At 42.8% G+C, this 15,697-nt stretch overlaps 1 protein-coding gene across 20 annotated transcripts in view; it reads left to right on the top strand.

Annotated features, from left to right (window-relative positions):
* The window catches only part of KIAA1217 (KIAA1217 ortholog), a 300,119-nt gene that overhangs the window by 257,332 nt on the left and 27,090 nt on the right, over positions 1-15,697 (top strand). For all 20 annotated transcript variants that reach the window (XR_008426659.1, XM_053922560.2, XM_024576431.4 and 17 more), the window contains 2 exons: positions 2,610-2,776; positions 14,496-14,671. Coding sequence is in view for 19 of the 20 variants with exons in the window: in XM_053922560.2 (XP_053778535.1) it covers positions 2,610-2,776; positions 14,496-14,671 (343 nt within the window). In the remaining variant the exon portion in view is untranslated. The remainder of the gene's footprint in view (positions 1-2,609; positions 2,777-14,495; positions 14,672-15,697) is intronic.

A 15,697-nucleotide genomic window follows, 5' to 3' on the forward strand; every position in this document is an offset into this window, starting at 1 on the left:
GAACAGGCCTACAGAGACATAAAGACATCTGGGGAAGATGAGAAGTCCTCTGAAGCAACAGGAAGGTACTGGTGTGTGGATCTGAAGAGAATTGTGTGCTAGAGACAAAGATGTGGGGGACCTTGGCACATGGTGGTGGCAGAAGTGACCTCCCTGGAAAGAATTCCCAGTGAGAGAAGAAACAGGCCCAGGACAGAACAGGCCAGGATTTTAAAAGTTGGCCAAGGAAGAAATTAGAAAAGAGATTGACCAAGTGGAGCAGCAGAGAGGTAAGAAGAGGAAGGACAGGAAAGTCCCAGCTGACGAAAAAGGAAAGAAGTGACGAACAAAGCCCAGCGGCACACCAAGGAGATGTCTGTGGGGTTGACAATGGACCATTGTCCACTTTATAAAGAGCCATTACACTGAAAGGTAGAGGTAGAAACCCAATTTAGTGGATTAAGAGGTTATAGATGTAGACATTTTTTACAAATGAGTATAGATTCCATAAAGACATTTGGTGCTGAAGGATATTTTTTTAAACCAGCCACCGGCATTCACCTGTAACCACCAGCAGGTAGACTCATGCCTCTCCTCCAAGCAGGAGGTTGGGGAGGTGTCCTGGGGCCCTCAGAGAATAAACAGAAGGAGGGATCGAGTGATGACAAAGTAAGTTGACCCATTTTAAAAGAAAAACTTCCTGCATATTGCGATTCCCTCAGAATACTTGACCTTGAAGGTGCTGTTAATTCTGACATGCTGCTGTTAATGGAAATGTTACTGGATGTACTTTTACTGAAACCCTTCACCATTGGAGAATATTCTGTGGAACAATTACAGATATGACAAATCTTGCTTTTATGAGGGTGATTTTGATTTGGGGGCGGGGAGACTGCCAAAATCTGGCCAGAGCCACGGTGATGTTGATAGTGGCTTGTTAGGCTCAAAAAACAAAAAAAAACCTCATTGTCTGTTCTGCTGGGGTTCCTTAGGAAATCCTTAAAATGCATTTGGATCTGTTCCCCTGCCTTCTTCAAGGGGACCAGGAGAGGGCTGGGCAACCAGTTACATTCTGGTGAGGGACTTGGTGTGCCATCAGCTCTCCATCTGTGTTGCTGGGGCCATTCATTAAGAGGACAGTTGTGAGGCAGCCCCTCACTCACTGGCACTCCACCTGTAGCTCAGGGCAGCAGCTCTGCTTGTGCTGGGAAAGAAGAGGTTCCCGTGGGTGCTGAGCCAAGATAGGAAGACAGACCAGCGTGCTGAAACCACTCCAGTGTAGGCAAAGCCACGACAGGGTTCTATGGAGGGAGGCCAGCCTGGCCCATTGCAGATCCTCCACTTTGACCTTTACAGGAAAGAGTATAACATCCCCTTCAGAGGCTGTGTGTATGACAGAGATGAGAGATGAGAATTCCACTCTGGTGGCCAGTTCCATAGAAACACGTTGTGCAAAAATAAATAAATAACGAATAGCGTCCTTGTACCTTGCTCATCCTGTAAGTGCTACTTGGGATCACTTTTGAGGCATTTTTAAAAATTTATTGATTGATTTTAGAGAGAGAAAGGAAGGGAGAAAGAGAAAAGGAGAAAGAAACATTGATTTGTTGTTCCAATTATTTATGCATTCATTGGTTGATTCTTGTTTGTGCCCTGACTAGGGATCGAACCTACAACCCTGGTGCATTGGGATGACGCTCCAACCAACTGAACCACCTGGACAGGCCTGAGTCACTTTTAAAGGAAACAGTTAAATCAGGCCCTTCCCAGATGAACTTATAAGGCTTGAGTCGGACTCAAGAAGACAAAGTTTATGGCAGCTAGAAACTATTTAGCAAGAGTTTCTTTCTGCTGCCTTGATTCCTCTCCTAAAGGATTTTCGCATCACATCTGATTTCCTCACTAAACAAAATGGGAGTAGAGGTCCTGCTTCTTTTGGTTGGGAAAGCTGAAAAGATTCAGGAGAATACTCAGTTCTTACTAGTTTTCCCTCAGTGATCAGCCAAACCTCTGCTCAGAACTAAGTGCATGTTCCTGGGTTCCTGGGGTTCCTAGGTGCATATTTCCTGGAAACTGAAGTGCAGGTTCCTAGATGCACATAGCCTGCAGGAAGTAGCCCTGGAAGCACCTGTGTTAGGTCCCAGAATTTTAAAATTATTTTTCTGTTATAAAATTACAGATACTCACTATGAAGATTAAAAAGTAGAAAAAGTAGTAATATAAAATATATAAAACTCACAGAATACCAATAGCTAGAGATACTGGTAATTCTTTCCTGCATATACCACACCTGATCTTTTCTCTGTGCAAACTTGTACATCTAAAGAAGATATGGAGGTAGACACATAGACAGCTAGTTTCCTTAACCGTGCTTTCAATACTGCACTGATTGCTCCCTTTGGCACTAAGGAACATGATTTTTACAGACCGTATGCTATAACACTGCATGAAGTTTCTGTAATTTCTTTAAACTTAATTCCGTATTTTGCCATTTAGAGGACCAATATAATTTTTTCACAATGAAGGCAATGGGCATTTTTAGAGTTACCAAGTCATTGGTTTTGGGATGGGACTTAGCTTAGACTTTTCTTTCTGGCTTTCTTAGATTCTTTGCTGCTCTTTTCTCATAGGAACTCCCCATGTCTCTGGCGGGAAGACTCTCGGTGCCCTGGAGTCCACAGGGCCGTTCAGCCAGCCCCTGCCCCCCAGCACCTCGGCCGTCCACCTGAGCCTGCTTGACATGAGGCGGAGTGTGGCGGAACTCAAGCTCCAGCTGCAGCAGATGCGACAGCTCCAGGTACAGATGGCATTCCTTGTAGTCAATGTCTTCTGTCTTAGTTGCCCAAAGTCACTTCTCTCCTCCTCCCACATCCCCAGCCCCAGGTACCTTCCCAGGGTTCTTTCCACCATCCTTTCCTAAAGGTGAACTGAAGACATGAACAGGAGAATCATAAAGGCATGGTTTCCTCCTTCTCACACTCACAGTCTTATTCTAGAGCCGTCCACTGCAACCACAGTCAATATAAAACCACTTTTCCCAGCTCTGCATGCTCTTACACATGAAAAGCCCATTAAAAGTCTGATTTTCTGAGGAGAGCTGATAGCAAAGAAGCCCCGTGGAGCACTTGGAGCGTTCAAACAGCCAGTTAAGACCTTCCGGTTAACGTTTCAGCTCCTGGCTTCTTCGCATTAAGCAGGCACACAGGCGAGACAGCTAACCTTTTTTTTTCCACAAGAAACTATGATATATTTAGAAATACAAGTGTAAACCAGAAGATTAATCCACAAGGAAAGGACACCATCATGGATGATTTTGTTGAGAAAAACATCTGCATTTTATCTGGATAGCATGTTCCGTAATATTTTACTTACCCTTTTCCGTTGTCGAAGAATATGTACACTATGTGTGATTCGAAAGGGAGAGAAAATGACCCTTCATGTCATGAATCTTGGGGATCAAATCCCACAAATCTGACAAAGCAGAATAATGTACCTCCTGGTTGTGGGGACAGAGCAGCTGAGGTCATGTGTCTGCTCTATGTGTCTACCTCACGCCTCCTGCTTTCAGTAGGAGGTCTATCATTGAGGATGCAGAGCTGGCTCAGATTATACTCAGGCAGCTTCCTTGACTTTGAGAAGTTCATAGTTCAAACATTGGTAAAATATGAAACCACCCAGGAGCCTGGAGCAGCCACACAGGTGTGGCATCAATAGTAGCCAATGGGGTGTCACCCATGCAGCCAGAGAGGTACAATAAGGGAAGGGCTTCAGAGGGCAGCCCTTCCTCCCTTCAGCTCACAGATGCTTGTGCCCTACAATTTTCAACACCTACTTAAGCCAAGAAGAAGATTTCCCCTCCCTTTCTACCTACCAGAAAATAAACAGAAAGCCAAGGGGTTTGACAGGCCCTGTCAGAGATTGTAAGGTCCAATACACCCAACAACATGGCCCAGTGCTCAGATCTCCAAGGCTACTCTGTCCCTCAGGCAATGTCCACACACCTTGGATGTCCCATGCAAATTCATTTAAATCCTTTTCTGAATCATGTCACCTGTGAAGTTCCCCATCCTTTGCATTAGCTTCTCCTTGCTTTGCAATTTTAAAGACTGCAGTGAAATGAAGTGTATGGGTTGGGCTGAGGGTGTGCACCTGGTGACAAAGTCCAATGCCCATGGCATCCAGGCAGTAACTTAACAAGTGAAGTGGGGGAGGGACAATGGCAAGGTGGCCCCTTGAAAGGACAGTCACCACTCAACCCCAGCCAGCTCTTAACCTGAAAGAATTAGAGTTAGTGTTCCTAGACTTTTCAGCATTTCAAGAAAATCAGGAACTATGCATTTTATGTGAAATATCTGTATTCATTTTTTAATGTAAAACAATTAAAACCCAATTATTTAGTGCTCTGCAAGCCAAACAACACATGTGCAGGACCAAGAGGGTCTGTCCTCTCCCAGGTTCTTAACCTGGGGTTTATGGAGGGCAAGCTTCTTCTCACACTGTTCCTTCCTTGTACTGCCACCTGCTGGCCATTTGGAAATTGTCACTCCTCAGTGGACCCTCACAAGAAAAACAATTTCTAAATCTATTGTTTGTATGGTAGTGTCAACTGCTTTCAAAAGTGAACACTCGTAGGTTTGAGGGCAGGGGTGGAGTTGCTGTAGCATCAACTTCGCTCAGATGTGGTGAATTTGATACCCAGGCTGTGATGTGTATGGCTGTGACATCACCCTGTAGGTGGCTGGCATTGTTTGGTCCTCTGGCAGGCTGGGAGGAGCCTCCCATAATTTGGCACTTCTTGCAACCCTTGAACTGTGGAGGCTCAGTTGCAGAATCATAGCTTCTCAAACAAAGCAGCTCTCCAGTCAAGGTCTGGGAATGCTGTCTTGACCACAAGTTACTTTACTTCCCAGAACTGCCCAGCTTTTCTCTGGCTATGGGGGTGTGAAGAACAGTGAGCAGGGGCGTTCTGGAGCTTAGAAGTGTTTGCAATTCTAAAGAGAAGTCACACGGAAAGGATAAGCAGCTTGTCTCCTAAGCAGGCTGCTGCGGCAGCCTCAGTCCTTGGATCCTGAGTCTCTGCCAGCTTTCCTTCCCTTCAAACCCCTGTCTTTTCCATCAGGGGACTCTATTGAAGACAAAACGAGTTAGAATAATTAAGTCATCTCAGCACCAGTTCTTCTTCAGCATATGTGTTACGTACTCCAGAAATGAAGTACAACCCCAAAGTGATTATAAGTCTAATAATGGAGCTATCATTAGAGATATACAAAACTCTGTAGAATAGTCTCAAAAGAACAAAAATTGAATTAGAAATTCAAATGTTCTTTGAACTGTGTTATAAAATAGTGAGGCTGAATGAAATCATTTGTGCTTGGCAGCCAGCTCCAGTAATTAGATAATTAAATCACTGGAAAATCCTAGACTGTAGAACATTTCCTATTTGAGCATTTCATTTTCAGACTCGATGGATTATTCTTAAAAAAAGAAAAAGAAAGAAGTCTGATACAGACACTGTGGGGTGGGTAGATTTAAATGGGGCAAAAACAATGTCAAGGGAGGCAAAGGAGCCTAAACAGGTGAAGAAAACCATTGAAATTACTTATGTCATCGCTGCTGTCCTGGTTCGCGTGAACTATCAGTATAAAAGAATGGTCCTTAATCTCGGCTGCCATTAATATCACCTGAGGTCTTTAACAAAAATACTGATACTCAAGCACTATTGCCAGAGTCTGACTCCATGGCTATGGGCCAGGGACCAAGCACTGGTGATTCTAGAATGTGCCAGGGTGAGATTCCAGTGTATTCCAGGCACTGCTGATTCTAGAATATTCCACAATGAGAACTGTTCTCCTGTATTATGACCGCTCAGCTCATTGTGATGCCTCTTGGAAATGTTGAGATCTCAGTCAGCTATCACAGGGTGAAGCAGAAACAAATGGGATTTCTGACACCCCAAAAGTGTGAAAGACAAATCCTCTGACTTTAAAGCCCTCACTTTAAGCAATGCCCCTCATTCCCAGTGGCTAATCATATGTGTTTTCTACTGAGTTATAATTGTTACATGGGCTTTATGGAACTTTGTACTGCTATGTTCCCATTCTCAGGTCACAGCTGGGTCTGCCATTAGCTGGCAATAATACTAAAGTGGAGAGGTAAAGGTCTTGTACCTAACAAATGCTCCCTTCAAAAGATGATTACCTTTGTCTATTACCTTTTCTGTTGATTTAGGAAAAAAATGATGAGCTACATCTTTTTCCCAAAATGCCACAGTACTTGGGTTTTACCAATTAATCCCCTATTCACAGAACTGAGCGCAGTTCTTCCCCTCTCTGTTGGCTGAGGGGAGAGATAAACTTTGGGAAAAGATGGAACAAGTTTGGTGGGGGCCAGATGAGACTTGGCTAAAGAAAGAATGGATACATCCTTCCTTCTCTAATTCCCATAGTTTTTTTTTCTTGGTCCCTATCTCCATATTCTGCTTCCTAATAAATAAAAAATAGGGTTATTCTGAACTCAGTGCTCCATTTTTATTTTTTTAAAGATTTTACTTGTTCTTAGAGAGAGGGGAAGGGAGGGAGAAAAAGAAAGAGACATCAATGAGTGAGAGAAACATCATTGATCGGTTGCCTCTTGCACGCAGGTTCACAGTCCAGATGGGGAATCGAACCAGCGACCCTTTGCTTTACGGCACACTATCCATCCAACTGAGGCACATCGGTCAGGGTTTAAGGTGTCTTCTTATAAGAGTGCCTCACAGAAATGTGCAGGAGTATCATTTCCCTTGTGACATCCAAAATAATGGTCATGGAAGTGTGTATCCCTGAGAAAAGCACACTAAAGTTTGGCCCATGCTGAGCATACCCAGTAAATGAAACTGGTATTGGATTTGATAATTAGACTGTCATACTCTGTGCTACACCCTAGTCAAATCTTCACACAGAGGCCAGCTAAGATGGGGAGACTTCTCCCAGATAACATGGAGTTGTGACCAGGTATCCCGTTAGCCTAGGGAACTTTCCCAGGTGGCCAGGAGTCATTGTGCGGCCTGGCTGTCATCACAAAACTTCCTGATTTGTGGTAGAAGCACTGTTCAGTGTCACTGCTAGGCAGCAAAAGGAGTTCAACTACACTGTTGTTCAGTTTAATCATATAGTTGGCAAGACCGGTAGTCTTAAATTTTACCTAAGAAACCAAGATTGAGTATGTGAGGTATACCATATATCTATATTGAGGTGGGTAGAATTAGGTTTAAGCAGTTTCCTACTTTCTTTTTCTTTTATTTTCTTTTTTTATTGCTGTTCAAGTACAGTTGTCTCCATTGTCACCCCACCATGCTACTACTTTCTTGATTGAGTTGATATGGATAGCTTATTTGGTCCAATTAAATTTGTAATGACCAAGCACATTATTTCTTCTGAAGCAGTTTCATAAAAATGTCAGGACATGGCATTTACCATAAGCATATGTTTCCAGCAATGAGGTGGTACTGCAACTATACTTGCCTTCCTACTACTGACAACTAGAAAACTGAAAAACAAATAAAATATGCAACAACTATTTTTAAATCTTGGACAACAAGCAACACAATTGTGATCCTCAGGAGAATGGAAACAATGGATCTGTATCCACAATTCACTCAGGTTTCTGCCTGGGGGCACTTGTCAGATTATAATGCAGAAAGGGGTAACCCAAGCATAACACAGGCTCTGCTAGTTGAGGAGATACTATCTAAATGTAGAGAGCTGAAGCAGCTGGAACTTGTGGAGTACCGAACAAGAGGGAGCTCTGCGCAGAAAGAACTATGTAAACCTGTGGGTCTGCTATTGAATAACAAGCCAAGTGTGTGCAGCGTGAAAGACCACTAAGTGAGGCAAAAACAAAATGGCGGGCGCTAAAATTAAAAAATTCCCAGAGCTCACAGAGGCCAGCGAGATGTCCATGATTTGACAAGCAGAAATAAAGAGTCTTGACTGGTCACCTGGGACATTCAGAGGAGATCAGAAAAGAGCCATGTTTCAGTCTTAGGACTGAACTGGCCCCAGAGTTAAAAGTACCCTAGATTCCCCATAACAAAGATTAAAAACAAGCCTCTAAAGAACACAAGTGATCCACAAGTCATTGAAACAACAGCCAGAGAAAGCTCTCTGTAAAGGAAAACAACAAAATCAAGAACTGCATACCCAGCATCCATTTTTTTTATTTCTTGTATTAAAAAAAATTACAAGACATGTGATGATTCTGAGGAATGTGACCCATAACCTTAAGAAAAATCTATCCATGGATATCTACCAGAAGTGACAGGAATAATAAGATCAGTGACAAAGGCTTTGAAACTGATATTATAATTATTGTAAAGAGTTTAAAGGAAAACATGGACACAGCAAGACACAAATGGATAATATAAAAAATAGGTGGAACTTTAAAGAACTGAAAAACACAATGTCTATATATAGACTTAGTAGAAAATTAATCATTGCTGAAACAAAACCTCATTGTACATGATGACACAATAGAAACTGTCCAAACTGAAGTATAAAGAAAAAAAGACTGAGGAAAATACCCCCAAATTTAGCACTTTGTGGAAAAATGCTAAGTGGTTAAGGGAAAAGAGAAAAACATTAGAAGAAATAATGGCTGAAATTTCTCCAAATCTGGTGAACACTGTAAATCCACATACCAAAAAAGCTCAGTAAACCCTAGAATGACGAGCACAAACCATGCTAAAGCACATTGGAATAAAACTGCTAAAAACCAAGAGTAAATAGAACAATCTTCAAAGCAGCCAGAGGAGGGGAAAGGACATAAATGAGAAGTACCACTGACTTCTGTTCAGACACAAAAGTTAAGTCAGAAGACAATGGAATTACAAATTTAAAGTATGGAAAGACAAAAACTGTTTCAGAAAGTAAAAGACACTTCCCACCCAGCTCATTTTTTGAAGCTAGGATTACCCTTAGAGCAAAGCCAATCAATTATATTATAAGAGAAAAACACCCATAGACCAATATCTCTCAAGAAAATATGCTTAGCAAATTCTCAACAAAAATGGTATAGTATCCTTGGTTTTATCCCAGGAATGCAAGATTGTTTTAATATGAAAAAAAATGAATCAATGTATTTGATATTAGCAGACTAACAGAGGAAAATAATATTTTAATAAATGTACAAAAGAAAACAAAGGCAAAATTCAATACCTATGATAAAAACACTTGACACTCAAGGAGAAGGAAAAATCTATAGAGCCTGTAGTTGAGGGTGAAATATGAAGCACATTCCCCATAAAACCAAGAACAAGGCCAAGGGAGGCTGCTCTCCTACTGCAGACTGTGCTGGAGACCCTAGCACACACAGGAAGGTCAGAAAAAGAAAGGAAAAGCATACAGATAGGAAAGTAAAAAGTGTAATTGGTCTTACTCACCAATGACCTGATTGTACAAAATCAAATAGAGTCTATTTCTAAAATGCTACCAAAAATAAGTGAATGTTAGTAAAATCACCAGAATCAAGTCAATAAGTAAAAATATAAAAATTTTAATATATACAATGTACAAAATCATACAATGGATTTATCCATACAATGAAATATCACTCTGCATTAAAAAGAAAAAAGTACTAAAACAACATGGCTGAATCTCAAAAACAATATGCTTACTGAAAGAAGGCAGACTCCAACAATTACATATTGCATAACTCCATTTCTATGACATTCTAGAACAGGAAGAACTAAATCTGCAGGGACAGAAATCAAATTGGTTGTTTCTTGGGCTGGGGGTTGGGGGAATTGATTACAAAGCCATAAAGGAATTTTTTAGGGTAATAAAAAATACCATCTATCTTTTTAATGGCGGTTACTTTGGTATATACACTTGTCATAACTCGTTGGCTTGTGCACTTTAAATGCCTATACGGAGGGTCCTCCACTTGCAATGGTTCGATTTAGAATGGTGTGCAAGCAATACGTGTTCAGTAGAAACTGCACATCAGATTTTGAATTTTGATCTTTTGTGGGCTAGCGATACACGGTCTGATCCCTCTCGTGATGCCAGGCTTCTAGTCAGCCACGCGATCATGAGGGTAACCTGATTCTCTGCAGCAGAATCATTGTGGTACATGATTTGCCCCACTGTGGGCTAGTGTAAGCGTTCAGAGCACCTTTAAGGCAGGCTGGGCTAAGCTATGATATTCAGGAGGCTAGGTGTATTAAATACATTTTCAGTTTATGATAATTCCAATTTATGATGGGTTTATGGGGACCTAATCCCATTGGTAAATTGAGGAGCATCTGTATTTTTTTAATTAAATATTTTGTTGTTATTCTGTTACAGTTGTCCTAATTTTTCCCCCTTGCCCTCCTCCGCCCAGCACCCCCCCCACCAGTCATTCCCCACCCTGTTGTCCACATCCATATGAGTATCTGTATTTTATTGTTTGCAAACATCGCTGCTAAGCCAAAATAAACATAATGACTTGAAGTGCTGATGACTAATTTATGTGAAGCATTTAGAGAGGGGTGTTGATCCACATGCTGCCTTCCCACCGGTTCACACACTGCTGGGATGAAGTCCTGGAGACAATGGCCAGAACAACAGGCGAGCGGGTGAGGCGGGACAGGACTAGAGGAGAGTGGAAAGACAACCTGTACACATTTGTTCCTTCATGATTAACTCAGTGTTGCCCTTGTGCCAGCCAGTGTGTACAGAAAATTCCATAAGCCCCTCTCTCTGGGAAGGATGGTTGTGCAGCCTGAAACTCCAGTGGGGTCTCCCCCTCCTCTTTGAATGGAATGATTTGAAGATGATCTGACTACGTTACTGTTACTGGACAGGGGCCTGGCCCTGAGTGGGTTTGCCTAGGGTCAATCTGTAGTGTGTGGGTTCTTGATTTCGTGCAGGAAAGTCAAGAGTTTCACAACATGAGTCCAGGTGACTATGAGGATCTGTTTAGTAAAGCTGGGACAGTGAAACAAGGAAGGGCTTAGCATAGAGGAAGCAAAAGGAGAGGATAGGCTGGGATACCTTAGCTTACTGGGCAGTCAGAGAAAGGGGGCCTTGGGGACAGGTTCAGGGGATTAGCTTGGGATGAGCTGCCAGCTGCTCATTGCCTTAGAGTTCAGGAGACTCCTCCTGCCTGTGAACAAAGAAGTGGGGGAGGAAAGAAACAGCACAGGCTGCTCCCAAAGGGGACAGCGCACACTGAGTCCTTTGTCTTGAGGCTTTTATCTGTTTCTTGCAGGTGGGAATCTTCGGAGAGGTCTCCAGAGAGGGTTTCAGTAGAATATTCATTGGTTATCCAGCTGTGCCCTTTCAGGGTGGTGGTCTCCCCTGATTGGTCAGTGCCAGGGCAGGGGTCATTTAGTCTTTCTAGTTCGTCCAGGCATCGCCCACATGGTTTTGCTGCTTTTCTGGTCCTAGAGCTGAAATACAACTGAGGCCTAGATGTTATCTCCAGGGAGGAAAGGCCAGAGGTGGAAATGTTAGCCTGGGGGTGAGGTCCTTGTTTTCCCAGTCTTGCCCCCTGCCAGGCATTAGGGGCCTTCTGCCCTGAGTGACCACCTGCACCTGGCTGTAAGTTGCCCAGCTATTGTGTTCAGCTATCTGACTCAGTTTCCCTATTCCCCTTGCCAGGCAACAGCTTCTTACTATCTTGCCTCATTATCATTTGAATAATTTGAATATTAAATGCATTTGTGTTATGTCTGCAGCATCAGGTGTTAAACAGCATCTGATATGTCTGCAGGCTTCTCAGAAACATCATTTTGAGAGTCATTCATACAGCAAATATGTATTCATACAGCTGGGCACCTGCTGTGTGCCCAAACTGTGCTTGTGCCTTGGAATACAGCAGACATGCCCCCTGCCCTGCTACCAGTGCTCTCTACCTTACAGATGCTGGTTGAGAGATTACTGGGGTGAATTCAAAAGACCCAGTTCCCATCCTGATTCTGCCCTGCATTGCCCAAGCAACTCTGAATAAGTCATTTCGCCTCTCTGGGCTTCACTTTTTCCATCTTTCACGTTTCAGCTTTAAGAATTTTAAATAGCCTTTCGGTAATTTCCAGCTTGACAGCCCCTGTTACTGTCTACCCATTGCTAATTGGGCCATAACTTTATCGGAGCTTGTCTGTGAGATTTAGGCAAGAGGTGCAGAGGACTGCACCACATAGCCCATGGCACAGTGATGTCAACTACCTATTCAAGGGCCCTTTGCTTAGACCACGTTGCTCAGCCTTGGTGGCACATTGAGAATCATCTGAGGAGTTTTAAAAATTCTCATTGCTTAGGCTGCACCTCAGACCGATTAAGTCAGAATCTCTTGGGGGTGGACCCAGGCATCATCCACTTTTAGACACAATTAATCATCTACTTATTTGCCCCGTACATACCCATTACCATTTATTCCCCAGACATAGCTCTGTGGGATTTGACAGATGGCACTGAATTTGAGTACAGCATTGGATAGTAGGTAGTGTTGCTGTGTATTTAATGACCACTGCAGTCAGAGCGAGGCAGACAGGGCATGAGAGCTGAGCCCAGGGGTCACCCTCTATTTCTGTCACCTAGGAAAGAGTTTTTAGATCTTTATTGCCTGTTATTACTGACATTGCTGCTTAACTCAATTCATGCATTCACTTAGTTTTTATTGAATGCCTGTTATGTGCCAGGCACTGTGTCTTGGACACTCTGTGAAGAACATTAGTTAACCAGGTGGAGGGAATAGCATGTGCAAAGTCCCTGTGGCAGAAAGGAGCTTGGCCAATCAGAACTGAAAGGATGTTCATGTGGCTGGAGCAGAGAGCTTGCCCTGCTTGCAGTGTGAGGAGGCTGGCATGTTGGAAATGGCCTTCATGCCCTGTGCCATGTGGGCAGAGCTGCAGAGAGGACAGGAGGAAGTCACCCTCTGGGCATTGTCACCAAATGTGATAACTTTCAGCAATACACTAACGATTTTTAAGACCAGAATAAAAAGCAGTATGAGAGCTTGATCATGAGTCATATAGAGGAGGTAACCCAAGAGTGGCTCATTGTTGTTACCTGGTTCCCTCTCAGACAAAGCCACCAGCCCTGCCCCAGAGTTATGCTCCCCGATAACCACTACTGTGCCAACCACTACTGTAAGCACCATATTGCCACACTGACCCTATATTGCCAGCCTATGAAATATGAACTATTGCTACTTTTTTAAATAAATGGACACAGAGAGATCGATAACTTGGCCACAGGCACACTGCCACTAGGTGGTATAACTAGAAGTTGAACCCAAGCAGCCTCTCTCTGGGTGGCCAGTTGGTCAGGGCACTGTGCTGATGGTGAACCAGGATGGGGGCTCTGCCTACAGCTCACATTGAAATGCTTCCTCTTTATTCAGAGACAGTCGAAGCCAGGAGGTTTCAAGCAGGTGGTGACATGGTCAGATGGCATTTCCCTCAATTTGCAGATAATGGACAGTTGACAAAGACACTGTCCCTCTGATGAGGTGATGTACAGGAGTCATAGAACCACAGGACCAGAAAACAGGGCAACAATAACAGCTAATTGAAATTTCAGGGGGAACTTTAGGTATAATATAATTACTATTTTTGAGGCTGATTAAATGAATTCACTTGACATATATGCTGTCAGAAAATTGTCCTGCCCCAGGGGAACACTTAACAATTTGTTGGAAATAGGACTCAAGTGTTTAACTAGATTTTTGTGAAGCCCGGTTGCGAGCTTGCATATCCTATACTTTCTGGGGTGGGAAACAAGAGTGCTCTAGAAAATATATGGAAAATTGTGTGGAAATTGTGGTCTTAAGCATGCAAGCAGCCTGCTTATAATCTAGGGGAAGAAGTAAATTGCCAAGAGTCTTGGGTTCATCTGGAATCATTATTGCCACCATCAACATCAACACTATGCTTTAATGGTCTGTGATTTTTTTGGTATTTGGTACATGGACCCATATAAGCAAGAGGCACACAATTCTTTTTTAACAGATATCCTGAAATAGTACATAGTCAAGTCAACATTTGTTGAGTACCTGTTCTGGACTAAGCAGTATCTCCTTTAATCCTCAGAATAGTCCTGCCAAGGGAAGTGAATCCTTAGAGATGAGGAAACAGAGACCAAGACCATCCAAGTAACAGGCCCAGAATCTCACAATAGTGAGGGAGAGGGTTTAGGATTTGATCCAAAATCTGCCTGGATCCAAACCTGGTGCTCTCGGCTGGTCCCTATAAAAACATGTCAGTGAGTGTTTATGCCCATTGTCCATGATGCATTGACCAGAGTAAAGAAAGGATCCTATTTTTTACAGGCTCAGACATGAAGGTCTGGTTGTCAGTTGGCTGCTAAAATTCAGATGTTGCCTGAAGAAGCAGTATTATATACAACCTTTGGTCCTTGCCTTTTTCATTGAAATAAAGAAAGAAAGAATCAGCTGTAGGCTGATCATTTTAACCTGCCTCTGAAGACTGCCAGGGACTCACCACAGTGTCAGTAAGGCAGAACCAATTGAGCTTGATTTCATTTGTTCAACAGCTGCAGAACCAAGAGCTGCTGAGGGCAATGATGAAGAAGGCTGAGCTGGAAATCAGTGGCAGAGTGATTGAAACGATGAAGAGACTGGAGGATCCTGTGCAACGTCAGCGTGTCCTGGTGGAGCAAGAGAGACAGAAATACCTGCACGAAGAGGAGAAGATCGTCAAGAAGTTGTGGTGAGTGCCAGTCACTTGTGTGTCTGCCTCTCCCTTCATGGAGCACTTACTATATACAAGTTAGAGTTCTACTGGGCCTGGGTGTCCCCAAACACTTAGCGTCCCTCTGTCCAGGCCCAAGAAATTCAGCAATACTCAGGTAATTGAGCCGGTCTCTTTAAAAGTTGGAGCATCATACTGTTTTGCAGGGCTCAGCAACACAGACTTAAAAGGAGCAAATGGCAAAACCCAGTGACAAATGGGAAGTCTTCATTTAATCTCAATAAATTAAAACTAATAGTCAAAATAACACAGAGCTAAAATTATCTTCCTATTATACAACTGTAGTTAAATTGCAAAAAAAGAATTTAAATGTAAAGTATGTCTGATCCAGAATGAAAGATGCTTTCTTGAATGTTCCCAAATTCTATGAGGTTCTTATTGAAAACATCTATCAAGTCCCACTGTTGAAATGAGCAGAGTTTTATTACTCCCCAACCACCAGGGCAAGTGCATTTTTTATGTTAATGTATGTTTTGTTATGCAACGGAGATTTATCATAGGACTATTTCACCTTTTAGTATAATGAATAGTAGCTTGCGGTTCCTCCCAGTGTTGGTGATTCTCTTGTTGCTTGGAAAGCTTAAACCTTCCACTGGGATTGCAAGGGAGCAGCTTCTAAATTCCTTTCTTGCCCAGAGTCACTGAGGTCTCCTGGTGGAAAGCGCTTTGCTCTGTCTCCTGTTTGATGTCGGAGCCGCCGCCAACGCATCCCAGATGCCAACCCAGAGGGTCTGGTTACAATCAGCTTGTCCTGCTCAGTGGCAGTCTAGGGAAAAAAGAAATCAATATGAATTCTTATTTTACAAAAATTTAAATCTGACCCCCCGTTCATTGACATCTCAAAATATTTTATGTAGTTCATGCATTTGCAGTTAATCATTCACCACAAGGCAATACGGCTATTATTTGTCTAAAATGTCTTTGTGACCACTCAAGTGTTTAAAAAGTAGGTCTCAGGATTCTTCTTGAAGGCGTCTTTTTAAA

This window comes from Desmodus rotundus, chromosome 4 (assembly GCF_022682495.2).
Source record: "Desmodus rotundus isolate HL8 chromosome 4, HLdesRot8A.1, whole genome shotgun sequence".
Taxonomy (NCBI): Eukaryota; Metazoa; Chordata; class Mammalia; order Chiroptera; family Phyllostomidae; genus Desmodus; species Desmodus rotundus.